The sequence below is a fragment of the Varanus komodoensis genome, unplaced genomic scaffold (assembly GCF_004798865.1).
Source record: "Varanus komodoensis strain SLA01 unplaced genomic scaffold, ASM479886v1 scaffold165, whole genome shotgun sequence".
NCBI classification, from domain to species: Eukaryota; Metazoa; Chordata; class Lepidosauria; order Squamata; family Varanidae; genus Varanus; species Varanus komodoensis.
Window position 1 is genome coordinate 139126 of NW_025335487.1, and position 13780 is coordinate 152905.

Sequence of the window (13780 nt, forward strand, 5' to 3'; positions counted from 1 at the left end):
GGCCGGGCGGGCGGGCGATGCGCGTGGCCTGCCGGGAGTTGTAGTCCGGAGCATATGTGGCCGAAGGCATCGCACGGGCCACTGCGGGCGGCGCTCTGGGGGGTCCTCGCCCGCCCCCGACAGGCCCTGCCCGGCGCCCGCGAGCGCAGCGCCCAGCCCGGCGGCCGCTGCTGGAGCTGTGGCGATCCCCTCGCCGGCGGCGGCTCGCCGGCGCCCCGCTTCTGCCCGGCCTGCCGCGCCCTGCAGCCCCCGGAGCCCCGCCAGGACCTCTTCCGCCTCATGGGATGGTGGGTACGGGAGGAGACCGAGGGGAGGCAGCCGGGAGGAGGGCCCCGCCCCCGGCTCCCTGCAGAGCCCGGCGGGAGTGGGGGGGCGGCTCCCCCCTTTGCCCTCCTCGGCCCCGGACAGGGAGGACGCGGGCGGGATCAGCTCCGCGAAGGCGGCGCAGCCCCTTCCCCGCCGCTCCGCAGTTGGCCGGTCACCCGTCGGCTGAGGGCGCGACGGAGCCCCTCGTGGCTTCTGGCGCAACAGGCGAATTGCTTCCCTGCCCCCCTGCAGTGACCGCACCTTCCGCGTGGACGTGGCCCTCCTCCAGCAGCGCTTCCGGACCTTGCAGCGCTTGCTGCACCCCGATTACTTCAGCCGGCGGCCCCAGGTCAGAAGGGCGCCCCCCCCCCCCCGGCATCGCCTGCTGCTTGAGAGGGTGGCGCGCCCCCGGTGTGAGGGCCGGTGGGAGCGCAGCCTGCGCGGGAGCCGGAGAAGCGCGAGGCGAGGATGCATCGCCCGGGCCCAAGAACCTGACAGCAGAGCTGCAGGCCCCTCTTCGCCCCCCCCCCCGCGCCTCCCGAGCCCGGGGGCAGGGACCGGCTCGTAGAGAAGCTGCTTCCGGCTCAACCCATTCCCTCTACTCGCGGGGTGGGCAAATCCCAGAGGAGAAGCTGTGGTTTCTAACCTCCCCATAAGGGTCCCCTGCAGACAGATCAGGGGAAGGTAAAATGGGAGCACAGATGTGGCCAACACATCCCCTGGGTTCTCAGGAGTACCCACAAGCAAACTTCCACACCCACTTTCAACAGAGAGAGCAAGATTTTTCGGACCAGCACTCCTCCCTGGTCAACAAGGCCTACCAGACGTTGCTGAACCCCCTAAGCCGCGGGCTGTACCTGGTAAGATGTCTATTTTTTATTTATTTAAAGATTTTTATCAACTGTTCTGTAGCAAGCGAACTCAGGACGGTTTGTGTCTAACACAGTCCAAGGCGTGAAACGCAGCTATCCTGCTGAGAGTCTCTGCCTCAGAAGAGCCCTGGAGCCAAGTCAGGCAAATGGCCCCTAGTCCAGCGATCAGTCCCCACCATGGCTAGGCCAGCTCCCCAGCAGGAAGGCCAAAGCAGGACCCAAGGGCGGCAGTGCCTTCGCCCTCGCGTTCTTCAGCAGCTGGGACGGAGAGGCAGCCCGGCTCCCTGTCCCAGGGGCAACATCTTGCCATTGTGACTGGCAGCCACCGATAACCTTGTTTTTCTTTTACACCAGAGAATGCAGTGGTCAGTCCCCGGGGTAAAAATGCTGCTGGGTATCTTCTTTGTAGAACAGCTGGCCTGAGAGTGGAGCTAAGAAGCTCTAAAGACCATCATGTTTTCATTTCCAGCTGGAATTGAATGGAGTAGAGCTGGAAGAAGGAACAGACACTGAGGCAGATCCAGAATTTCTCTTGGAAATCATGGAGATGAATGAGAAACTGTCAGAAGCGCACAATGATGCTAAAATAGAAGAGATAGAAAATACCATTGCAGGTAAGATTTGTGCCTTTCTGGAAAAGGTGCCGAGGTGGGCAAAGCCGGTCAGGACCAGGTGCAGGATCCTATGACTGGGACCTCCTGTGCATAACAGCCTCTCCCTGGTTTAAGTGCTGCAGTTCCCAAGCTACTATTCCCTTGAGCCTGGAGAAGATGGAGACAGCGGTTGGACCCCCAACACTCCCCCCCTGCCACCGCCGCCACAGCCAAGAGCAATTTCAGAGTGAGCCTGGGGAAAGCACGCAAGAGGGACACATCTCTGAGTACCTCCTTGAATGCAAATTTCAGGAATGTTTTTCCCCAGACTGTCACTCAGCAGCACCTTCTTTCCAAACTCGGGAAGGTGCAATGAGGCAGCTTTTCAGGTGCATTAACACCACACCACAACTTGTGTAAGCTGTTAAGAAGGCCAGAGAAATCAGAGAAGGCATCCTCGTTCCGTTCCGAGAGGCATGCTGAAAGATGCTGCTGGCTGCTTCTGACCATCAGCTCCTTTGCAGGAAAGCTGAATTGCCGCTCTCTTCCCACGTACCCTCCACACGCTCTTTGCGGTCACATCCGTGGTAGCGGGGAGCAACCGTAGGGGCTGAGGACGTGCATAGATGGCAGCCTTCCTGTTACAAACCTCTTTCCCTTGCAGCAAAACAAGCAGAGCTGGTCGCGAGTGTGAGCAGAGCCTTTGAGAAAGGTAGGCAGCTGGCATTCCTGCTCTTTGTGCTGCTCCTCCTGGCCAGCATCCTCCCCCCTCTTGCCAAATCTTTCCCTCCTTTGCTGCCTCAGGTGGGGGCAACTCCGCAGTTGCAGTGCAATTTAACGAGCTGTGTTAGCCGAGTTTGAACAGCATGGCAGCCACTGCCAGGCAGTGATTACGGAAGCAGAGCCCGGCCTACACCACGGTTTGGATAAGCTTACTTTGCTTGCGCAAACTGCCCTGTTGTGTTGATTTTGTCTGGTGTGGTGCCTTCTGATGGGTGATGCTTGTGGTTTACAAGACTGAGAGCTGATCCAAAACCCACCCTAGACTGTAAGGGCTTCCTAAAATCCAGCGGTTAAGGAAAGGTGTGGCATTTGAGGAAAACCCTTTGCCTTTTCTACCAGTTTTGTGGGGCCCTCAAATAGGGAACATGGCAGGGCAGCCATGTAGACTGAAGCTGGTGCACGGCCCTGTAGCCGCCCAGTTGCTAGAAGTCATGCGGAGGATATATTGCCATTTGCCAGCAGGTGGGTTCCTGAATATCAGGTGTGCTTTTCCTTTGACAAAAACTGTGTTCCCGAATAGCTTGCTAAATTGGCACCGCCTTTTCAGTAACCCATGATGGGCCAAGTCTGCCACGTGAACCAGTCCACTATCTTGTCACTGAATTATCTTGTTTTATACTCGTGCTAACCACTTCAGGATTTTTCAAAGCAGAAGTGGTACAGAAATATTTATAATCACAAATAGATTGTTTCCATATCTGAAAGCAGCTTCTCAACTTATTCTGTAAAATTGCTTAATGGAGTAGCTCTTTCATTGCTGTTTGCCTTTCTTATTGATTGTATGTTGCTTTATGAGGGCATATTTTTAAAGTTACTAAAAACGTTTCCTTGTCCGTTTTGTTCATTTAATTTCAGATGACCTTCAAGAAGCCAAAAAACTTTTAGCCAAAATGAAGTATTTTGCAAACCTTGAAGAAAAAGTGAAGAAGAGGAGAATCCCTTCATGATCCTCCATACTCAATTGCAATGGATTTTTTCCTATTTTAATTTTATCCTATTTGTTCAGGCAACTCTTGAGTCCTATTTGGAATGGAGTTGACATGATGCAGAAGAGATCACATCCTCTCTCTGCTCCTTAGACCAGGCCAAGCAGTCAGTCCTGAAAATGACCTGTTGCTCTTTCGGCAAATATAGTGGGAATGGCCTCGGATAAATGCACCACTGTAGAAACTCTGTCTTCAGGGAAGGCACTGGTATTTGGGAAGCCATGTGTGTGTTGTGTTGAGCCCTCAAGACAGAATAAATGTGTAGCCCCCTAGGTACGTTGAACCTAAAGGTTCAGATGCCGTTGTCTTCATTCAAGTCTCCTGCAGTGATCTGCTCCAAGACCAAACTGTGAGGTTGGGTGGAGGCACGGGCATCATGTGCTTGTGGAAGCTTGGAGAGCTGCCACCAGGCCTTGGTCCCTTTTCCTGCGGTGCTCCCACATGGGTATCCTTTGGAGTGTTACACTGCTGCTGCTGTGACAGCCCACACCTGTATTTTGGCAGGGCTACTAGTTCCACAATGAGGAGAGAAGTCAGTTTGCACAACGGCTGATTTTATTGAACTGAATTCTTGCTCTCTGGGTTATAAAATGGGTTCAAGAGGGAAATGGGCCTCGTCTACAACGCGCTTGGCGGGCAGCAAGAGTGGCAAGGCTGACGGGAGCAGGACTGGTGGGAGCCCCCCCCGCCCCGCCTGCTCACCTTGGCTGGCTCACAGAGGCCACTGAGCATGCGCATTCTGTGGCCAGGATGAGTCCCACCAACCCGTCTTGCCCCTTACAACTCATTGCTCAGGTGGTTTCTCTCACACAGTTCTCCATCTTGCTCCTTGGCTTTGAGGAAGTTGAGCTGGTGAAATTCTCTCTTAATTTCCAGGAAAGTTTTGTTCTTTGTTTCCGGGATAATAAAAAAGAGGAAGGTTGCGATCAAGCAGCATTCGAGCATAAACACAATGAAGCAGTACTGCTTGAGGCCTCTCTGCAAACAAACACACACAAACACACCAGGTATCTTAGTTCATGTAGCCCAAATACTGTGATTTTTTTCTCACACTCTTGGTAAAATGAGCAAAGGCAGCTGCTTTATTCCTCTTCCCTTCTGCCCCCTTTTCCTTTGCTGTTGTGTCACTTAAATTATAGGACTGTGGAAAGGGAGTATCTGTTTCTTTACTGTAGCCCATTTATTTATTTAAAACATTTTTATGCCACCCCCATCGCAATGAAGCCTTGGGGTGGCTCACAACAGGAACCGAAGAGCAGGATACAACGCTTTAAATATATGAGCGGAGCAACACTGCACACCCAGGCAGGATCAGAACAGTCTCATCAGAAACAGGCAGTGACCCAGTGGGAGGCCGGCTGACAAAGGCATCCACCTACCACGATGAAGGGGAAAAGCATCCCAATGGTGAAGAAGCTCAGCCAGCTCATTGATCCGGCTATCATGTACGCGGCAGGTCGCGAAGGCTGCGTGAACAATTCGGCAGTCAAAATGTTCGTCACTCCACCTAGAGATCAGTTTCCAGAAGAAATCGGGATGTGGATAAACATTATTTTGAGAAGCAGTGGGCTAGAAACATGCAGGAAGCACCAGTGTCTAGATTTTGTCCATTTTACTCCAGTGCCAAAAAACTGCTAAAAAGAGATGGCTGTAACTCACTATATCCGAAAATATGGGCATGAAAAATGAGTTCTGGGGTGTAAAGGCAAGGACAGAAATGCATACGAACAGCTATCGCCCAGAAAGTGGCTTGAAGGACCCTGCCTCAAGCAAAGCAGGCTGGAGATGCCCTGGCGGCCCTCCCACGCCCCTCTGCCTGCCTGCCTGCCCGTGTGCACACCCTGGAGCATCAGCAGGGCGCAAATGTGCTCAGCGGCAGCTGCACATCTCCGCTGAGGCCCAGTGGACGCAACCGGTGCAAACAAGGACGCATGCACTGCAGGGCAGAGGGCAAGCCAACAGCGTGGCTGCAGCCTGCCTGTCAAGCGACTGCTGTCTGGATGGAGGAACGGCCATGTTTATCCTCCATCTTACCCATTCAGTTCAACTGCTATGTGAGTTTACTCAGCACCTGCCCTCAAGCACCTTGGGCTGTGGCACCCACCTGGGGGCTGTCGCTGCCTTCCAGTGAAAAGCCAGGTCTGAATACCTGATTCAGTCACGAGCGGCTGGCACCAGAAGACATCTGCCCGCTCAGCCCAAACCCAAATTCTGAAAGAGGAGTGCTACCTGGTCCAAGGCCAAAGCTCAGGATGAAGGCAAATATGCAGGCCATGCTCAGGTACGGCACCCACGAGTACTGCTGGAAAGAGAGCGCCACACAGGGAGTCTGGCCCCCGCTGTGGCTACCCAGTGGCCAAAGCGAAAGTCCCGACCCAGCACGGCAACGGGGACACGACCCCAGCCTCAGCCCAGCGGCTTTCCTTGGCCGCAAACAGCCGCTCTGGGTGCCTGGAAGTAGATGCGGCACCCCACAGCCCACCAGGACCAGCCGCGTCCACGCCGGGGGCGTGCCTCCCGCCACGCATGGGATGCCAGGCCTACCTGGTACGTCAGCGAGAAGGTCAGCACTACGCACCACAGAGCCATGAGGGAGTAGCCGCCCAGGATGAGGACTCTCCTGCCCATGGACTCGATCAGCAGGCCCTGCGGGGGTGGGGAGGGAGAGAGGGGGTGGCTTCACTTTCTCGCTTGCACAGCCAGGGAGGACTTGCTTGGGGGTCCAAAATGTGCAGACCGGAAGAGCTGGAACTCGCCACTTACACAGGTGAGCGCAGTGAGGCACTCGCACGCCCCCGTGCCCAGCGTCACATAGGGAATCTTGTCCTGGGGAATCCCAGTCTCCTCAAACACGTAACCTGCATAGAAGTAAATCTACACCAAAGCGGGCGATAAGTCACCAGGAGGCGGCCAGGCTGCAGCCTGTCAGTGCTGCCACTGGGAAGCGAGGGAGTTATTTTCAAGCAATTGCATCAGTCTGCCATGCCCCAAACAAAGAGCCTGAGGTGCATGATGCACCCTTGCTGGGCCCTGGAAGCTCTGCCTCCTTCCGCCGAAGGGTCCCCAGTCCTTCAGGGGTCGCTGGCTGGGAAATTGCTGGCCGTGGGCTAGTCAGTAGCAGAGAGCAAGCCTCAAGACGAGCCCAAATGCAAAGGGCTCTGCAGACCTGCAGGCAGCTGGGCATGTCACGGGGTGGGGTGGCCATGGGCTGAAGTTAATGTGGCTTACTATGGAGGACTGTCCCGACCAGCCAGGCTTGGCCCAGAGGGAAGCACTGAACCATTTTCACACAGGCGGCTACGAAAAGGCACAGCCAGGAATTCCTGGAACAACGGAAGACCTGCCGGCTTAACAGCACCAGGTGCTTTCTCCAGTCACCATGCCGAGGTGCCGGTGGGGACAGAGGCAGCACAGCTCAGCCCGGGGTGTGGCAGGCATGCTCCGCTCTGCCCCGGGGCTGGCCGAGGAAGCTCCTCCAAGTGGGGAGGGGCTGCTGGCGGCTCACCGCATTGATCCCACTGAACTGCTGGCCCATCGTCATGAGGATGATGGTGATGAGCTGCCATCGGATGCTTCGGTCCCTGAAAAGTTCCCACAGCTTTCTGGCCTTCTCTCCATGGAGGGCAAAGTGCTCCTTCTGGATGTCCTCCAGCTCCATCTGATAGTGCAAAGGGCCATGGAAGCGCTTCAGTGCTGGGCAGGGAGAGAAGGAAAGGAAGAAGGAAAAGAGCAAGACTCAGTGCCAAACTGGCTCCTGAGCATGGGGCATCCTGCTACTCCGAGGGGGGTGCACAGGAGCAGTGTGCCTTGCATTCTCACAGGCAGCGTTCTCCCTCCCGGAAGTCCCATAGGAAAGGAGGCCGGCCAGCCGCCTCCTGCTATTTCTCTTCCGCAGAGGTGGCATTTCACAGCCTGGGCGGGGGCTGCACAGAGCCCTGCCTCGGGCACCCGCATCTGACCAGTCCGTGTGTGTCTCGTACCGAATGCCCCAGGTGGGCAGCGGGTGGGCCTGGTGCTGCCTGAAGCAAGAGAGGCCACACCATGGCCGGGGAAGCCCTCGCCCCTCTCCGCCAGCACCACTGCAGGGCAGCCCCCTCTCCCTGCTGCTGCCAGCCGCAGTCTGGCCTCGGCTGCCACTCCTTTGCCATGGCACAAGGGGCTCCAGGCAGGCTGGTAGTTCCCACTGCGCAGCTCCAGGGGTTTCATGGGACCTCAGCACAAGACGGAGCTATCACAAGGTGCTGGCCATGCGCTGAGATCTCATGAGAGTCCTGCAGCAACAGGAAGACAATGGCTGTTTTCTGACTGGAGTAAATGCTGTGGGGAAAAGTGGCTGGTTGGGCTCGCTGGAGGGGGAGGCCGCCGGTTTCTCTGGGATGGGGAAGAGGCCGTGCCCCAGGTCACGGCTCTTCCAGCCCCACCATCTCCTGCAGGCTGTTCAGGGGCAAGCCAGCTCCAGTGGCAGGGCATGTGCACAGCAGCACAGAGCCGATGGAGCTTGCAGAGAGCTGGGCGGAAGAGACCGCGGCCCCTGCAAAGGGGGAGGCCCACCTGGGTGAGGCCCAGCGCAGTGGCAGAGGCCCTGCTCCGCGCCGCCTCTTCCTCCCACCCTGATGAACGATTCTGCACGGCAGGCAAGCAGCTGGGCTTACCTTTGATGCACTTTAGCTCATCCCCTCTGTCAAGCAAAAGGAAGCGGGGGCTTTCCGGAAACCAGGGGAGGGTGAAGAGCTGGGCGAAGGCTGGGATGCAACAGCTTGAGAGCAGGAAATGCCAGTAGGTTGGTCTGCCGAGCAACTCCCTGTGAAGCGGGAAGGAACAGCCCTTTCCAGGCCTGGTGCAGCGGCAAAGACTGGTCCGCTGGCCCCAGCTCGCTCTTGGGCAGCAAGCCAGAGGCTGCGCCACCGGCCCCGGGATCCGCAGGGCCTCACATTCCGCAGCCTGCCACAGGGCCTCCGGCGCTCACCTTAAGCCCACCACTTGTCCGGCCAGGATGCCCACTGTCAAGAAGATGGAGCTGCCCATGGCCATAGCCCCTCGCAACCGCTTGGGGGCGGCCTCCCCGATGTAGAGGGGCTGCACACAGAGGCCGATGCCTGGAATGGAAAGCGGAGCTCAGCGACGGCCCCTCCTGCCGGGTCTTGTAGCGCTGCGGCCCAGCCGCCCCACGGCAGCACCCGACCACACCATTCCAAGCTTGCTGCCCCTTCCACTTTCAGTGTACGTGGCCAGCAGTGATTTGGCCACAGGAAAAGAGGCCAGAGGTCCTCAGAGCCCAGCACCTACAGAAAGGCTGCCCATGTTCCAGACCAGCATGCCTCACGCAGGAGCAAGGAGGGAAGCAGCTGGAGAGGAACGAGGCCCCGTGCACACAGCAACCCCACATACTCCCACAGGCCCCGCTCATAATCGTGCAGTTGCAGTGGCCAAGTGTGAGCCCCCAGACAAACAGGCTGCCTCTGCCCAGGTACGAAACGCAAGGCTGTGTCTGCCCTTTACCTGTGTTTACCCCAATCAGAAATCTCCCAATGATCAGCAGCTCGTAGAGCCCCGTGGAGAAGCTGGTTCCCATCAGGACCGCAGCCAGAAGGGCAACGAAATTGTTCATCAGAAGCGCTGCTTTCCTACAAAGGACGGGCAGGCGGGTTAGAAAAGGAAATGAGCAGGTGCCCTGCACTGAGCCTGACGTGTGAGCCACCACCCTGCCAGAGAGAGGGATGAATGACGGGACCCTGGGAGAGTCGCACCGCAGGCCCAGGGATCCCTGTGTCCTTTGTCAGCAGCAAATGTGGCAGCAGAGGTTCTATGGCGTTTGGGACACACGTGGTCAACACGGGGCCTTCAGTCCTCACCTTGGAACCAATCCCCCACCTTTGCACCCAAAGCACGACATGGAAGTGAATCCCTGGAGGGCATGTTTTTCCCACTGCCCCATACTTTTTCTTACACAGAAAACCCTTCATGGAGAAAAGAGTGGAATAGCTGCATAATTCGCTGCTTTGAGTTCTTTGTAAGAAAAAAAGCAGGATATAAATCTAATAAAGAAACAAAATGATGACTTCTGACCGGTGGCACTAGGACTCTTCCTAAGCCAGAGAGCACGGAGAGGGGTGGAGTGAGGTCATAATGGTGGCAAGTAGCTGTGCACGCTGCCCTTGGCTCCTTAGAGGAGTGGGCTGGAAAAAAGCCCAGCAAGACGAAGAGTGGGCGGGAGCCCACGTTTCTGTTCCAGGAAGTGGTGCCTCGGCCAGCAACGCCACTCCCTGCAAGGCAAATGGGAGAGGATCGCACTCACCTTCCCAGCGAGATGGCCAGGCTGCCTCCGATGTGCGCCCCAAGCAGCCCTCCCAGAGAAAAAACTGAGGCGATGGTTGACCAGAGGAGGGTCAGCATGCTGGGACTGAGCTCGGCCTGGTAGCGGCTCTGCCAAGTTTCATTCAGGAACTTGTGGATGTGCTGGAGAAGGGAGGGAGGGAGGGAGGGAGGGAAGCCAGTGTGCCCTTCTGCTCCATATTCCCAAGGGAGTGGGAGTGAGGCTCATCCTCACCCAGCAGGGCTCTTCCTCAGAGACGCTCTGGGGCACCAGCAGGGCGGCCTGAGGCTGCCCGTGTGCTCCACTCCCTGAATGGTACTGGCGTGTTTGGTGACTGCCACCTTCACGCCAGGCACGGAGCCCTTTCCTCCGTCTCCACCACAGGGCCCTTTCCCCCTTCTCCTGCCCACATGGGGGGGGGCTCCACTCCCACGGCAGCATCTGCCCATGCTCACAGTTCTAGGGCAAGGGCAAGAAAGCAGGGCACTGCCCTGCTCCGGGGTAAGGGTGGGCTCCAACTCAGGCCAGAGGGTTAGGCAGTTGGCCTGCCCCACACACCCGAGGCTGGCACTGGCTCTGGGTCGCAGCCCCTGCCCCAGTTGCCACAGGCCCCAAGCACACTGCCAGAGTCCCTCTCCTGAGGCCTCTGGTTCCTCCTGCAGCAGCCACTCTGCCCACAGGGATGCTCCTTCCAGCTGTGCTTTGGTGCTCATGTGTGTGGCGGGGCGGGGGGGGGGTGTCCTTTCGACTGCTTGGCAGTGGGAACCCTGCATGGGCCATCAGCTGAGCTCTTGCCATGGCTACAGCAGAGCCCAGATCAAAAGGCATTAACACATTTGCCTTGCCCATTTCTGTCTCATGCTTTTCCCCTTCCACGGCTACTTTGCTTTCAATCCCATTAAGCAGGAATTGTTCCAGTAAACCAACACAGCACCATTTAATGGGAAAGGGGATCAGCTGACAGAGGAAGCCAAGCCAGCGCTCCCCCTTCCTTCCCTTCCCCTCTCTTCTCTCTAGCTTGCATTTTGACTTGTAATAGCACTAGACAGAAATACCTCCCAGGCAGTTAGCAGCTTTTGGGAAATGGCCAGGCCAGTGCCCATTAAAATCGGTCAGTAGGTGGAGAGGTGGGATTCTTTTGGTCTCCAAAATGCTGGAAATAGCATATGGGGGTGGAAGGCAAGTGACAGCCAATAGAGAATGCCGTTACATTCTCCTTTCCAAGTGGATGGTTAAGTGGCCCATACTCGGCTCTGCGCTATGGCACATGCTTGAGTCTGGCTGGGCCATGAGGGCTGACAGCAGCAGTCTCTCCAGCCGCCAGTCCCCATCAGGCAGCCCCACGGGTGGCTGATCGCTGTTTACACTGCGGCAGGAGAGCGGATGCTGCCGCTCTCTGGGCTGGCTTAGACGGCTGCACTGCCTTCACAGCACCAGTATGGAGGCTTTCAGCTTTTGTGCCGCTCTGCCAAACATCTCTCCTAGCAGTCAGCTGCTGGCCTTGCGAGCTTTAAGCAGAGGGTGGCCCCAGAAGCTTCTCTGGAATGCAGTCCGATCCTTGCGCTCAAAGAGGCTCAGCCCCCGCGATCAAAGACATTACTCCTGGACCAGGGGAGAGTTGTATGCAAACATCTGGAATGTCCTCTCCGACCCTTCTGTGACTTGAGGAACTGGGTCTAGAAATCCTGAAGAACACCTTCTTCAGGGCATAGGAAGGAAGGAAGGATGGACGGACGGACAGGTCTTACCTCTGTGGGAGCACTGATGATGGAAACGTTGTACCCGTACTGAAAGGTCCCCCCGATGCCAGCAGCACATACAGCGAAGAAGAGTGTCCAGGTGGGCAGCTAGGAAAGAAACCACCCACTCAGGGCTGCCCAGTTTCACCCTGAATCTTTCTAGTGTGGGACTGCACACAGCCTCTCCAGGCAGCTGCTTTCTCCAGGCAGTGCTCAGATCTTCAAAGAGGAGGCACAATTTGCCTCAGCAGTCCTTTACATATAAAAATTGCTCACATACTGACAGTGCCATCCAGGTGGTTAACCTTCTTCTACCATAGAGAAAAAAGTAACACTATACTGGACCAAATAATTTTCCCTCTCATTAATTTAAAAAAAAATCAGACTTTAAAAATCTAGCTAGCTAGGATGTATACAGCCATTTCAACAACAAGCCGACTGAGGTATTTATGCACAAAGCGCTGCCTTCTTTAAAAGGGGTTGTCTTTGTATCTCTCCTGAATCTCATATATGAAGTGCGGTAGCCAAGCGCAAATGCCTCTTCACACACACATTGATCCGCCACTGCACTCACATCAAACATTTCATGGTCCTGGGGAAGAACCTGCTCACCCAGTTGCCGGGGTGGACCTACTGCTGAATGACCTATGAGAACTGGCTACACGAGGACAAATTTAAGTAGCACTGAGATCACCAGCCGCCCACAAGAGTCCCATCTAAAGTGAGAGCACCAGTGCAGACAGTTCCGCGTGCCTCAGTTGGTCCTCTCAGGTCCAACTCCCTTGGAAGTTTATTTGCACTTTCCTAAGGCACACAAATGGGGGAAGGGAGTACATCCCACAACTTTTAACAAACTTTCTGGTGCCAGTGAAATTCCTGACATGGTTTTCATAATCATATCCTACCAAACTCAGTGTGGCTTACGTCTGACTAATCATACCTAGCTGGCTACTCCAGGACTCAGCTACAAAGCACAGTGCAGCTCCTTGAAAAGGTACAAGCCCTTGTCCTGGCAAGCTGCTCACCTGGGAGGCAGGCAAAGGTGCTTACCTTTCTGGGGTGCTCTGCAGCTCTCAGCAGTGGCTGTTGCTCCATCCTCAGAAACGGGCAGGTCGCTTCTCCTCCCCGCCGCACAGAGCAGGGCGATGCCGCACTGCACAGAGCTAGGAGGGCTACTGCTGGAGGAGAGCACTCCACACCACGCCAACCCACAGTGGCCCCGGGCTCTACGGGCAGACTCTCCACCACCCACCAGCAAGCAGAGCATTTGGCGCTTCCCACAAAGAGCCTTTTCAAGGGTCCATTTGTCATAGTCGCTCAGGGAGACATGCACATTAGCTGCTATTTGTTATGGGCCCCCATTCCTATTGCTAGATAACTCAGTCGAAGCCAGAACTGGGAGGAGGCTGTTACCTGGTGATCATCCATCCTGCCCTGAGTCCCGAGCCCTGTGCCCGGATGCTGACTGCATGCCAGGGGATGGGAGCCGAGAGTGGAGTGGATGGGGTCAGTGCATGGCCAGCTTTCTCATCTTTGCTCTCCCACCCAGTGACCCACCAAAGCACCAATAAGCGAGCCAGCTCTCAGCTGATCCCGCTCCTCTCTGCTCCCTGCCAAGATGACTACCATGGGAGGAGAGGGCTCCTTGGTGCTTTTGAGGGGCTTACCCAAGGGAAGATAAGCCCTGGGAACAATGGCAGCTCTGTCTGGATCCCTTGTGTTACTAAGCAACCTTCGCCTGACAAGGCAAGAACCCAGCTTAGGGTTTTCCACACTAGCCATTGTTTGGGAGTTGCTGAAAAGTCTCTAGAAAGTGGAGGTGGCGAGTCAAGGTGGTGTAAATGAAAAGGTAAAAGGAACATGCCTTGACTTTCCCTAGCATGACTGTCTTTCCCAGCGAGTCTTTCCTACTCACGATGTGCCTGAAGTAAGGCAGAGGATGACTAAACGTGAGGGGGGTCAGTCAAAGGAATCCACAGCCACGAGTCCCCAAGAATGAGCAGGGCTGTCCAGGGCAGGGCTTTTGGCGGGAGTTGCTGCCACTGCCCGTGGAAGGTCCTCCTCCAGGGCTGCCTTCGGCAGCTGTTACTGCCCAGCAGCTGCCCTTCGGGAGCTTCTCTGTCCCCATCCCCATGAGACCCTCCCCCCATTCTGCTGTGACGGCTAGTCCGGAAGCGGGGTGCCTCTT

The 13780-nt window shown here is 56.3% G+C and overlaps 2 protein-coding genes across 3 annotated transcripts; one reads left to right on the plus strand and one right to left on the minus strand.

Moving 5' to 3' along the window:
• Positions 1-18: 18 nt before the first annotated feature.
• On the plus strand, positions 19-3829 carry HSCB (HscB mitochondrial iron-sulfur cluster cochaperone). 2 transcript variants are annotated; one of them, XM_044426199.1, is made up of 6 exons: positions 19-287; positions 559-655; positions 1077-1166; positions 1648-1792; positions 2436-2483; positions 3410-3829. In XM_044426199.1, the coding sequence occupies exons 1-6, from the start codon at positions 55-57 to the stop codon at positions 3499-3501; spliced, it is 705 nt and encodes a 234-aa protein (XP_044282134.1). In that variant the 5' UTR covers positions 19-54; the 3' UTR covers positions 3502-3829. The 2 variants fall into 2 exon arrangements, with proteins under 2 accessions (XP_044282134.1, XP_044282135.1); XM_044426200.1 differs by lacking the exon at positions 559-655 and having other exon boundaries at positions 158-287.
• Positions 3830-4073: 244 nt separating this feature from the next.
• On the minus strand, positions 4074-13675 carry LOC123021476 (solute carrier family 2, facilitated glucose transporter member 11-like). The gene is made up of 12 exons (XM_044426198.1): positions 12643-13675; positions 11602-11700; positions 9836-9996; positions 9040-9164; positions 8507-8636; positions 8193-8341; positions 7046-7233; positions 6304-6414; positions 6085-6186; positions 5770-5842; positions 4920-5047; positions 4074-4518 (listed from the first exon to the last, which is right to left on the minus strand). The coding sequence occupies exons 1-12, from the start codon at positions 12901-12903 to the stop codon at positions 4318-4320; spliced, it is 1728 nt and encodes a 575-aa protein (XP_044282133.1). The 5' UTR covers positions 12904-13675; the 3' UTR covers positions 4074-4317.
• Positions 13676-13780: the final 105 nt, after the last annotated feature.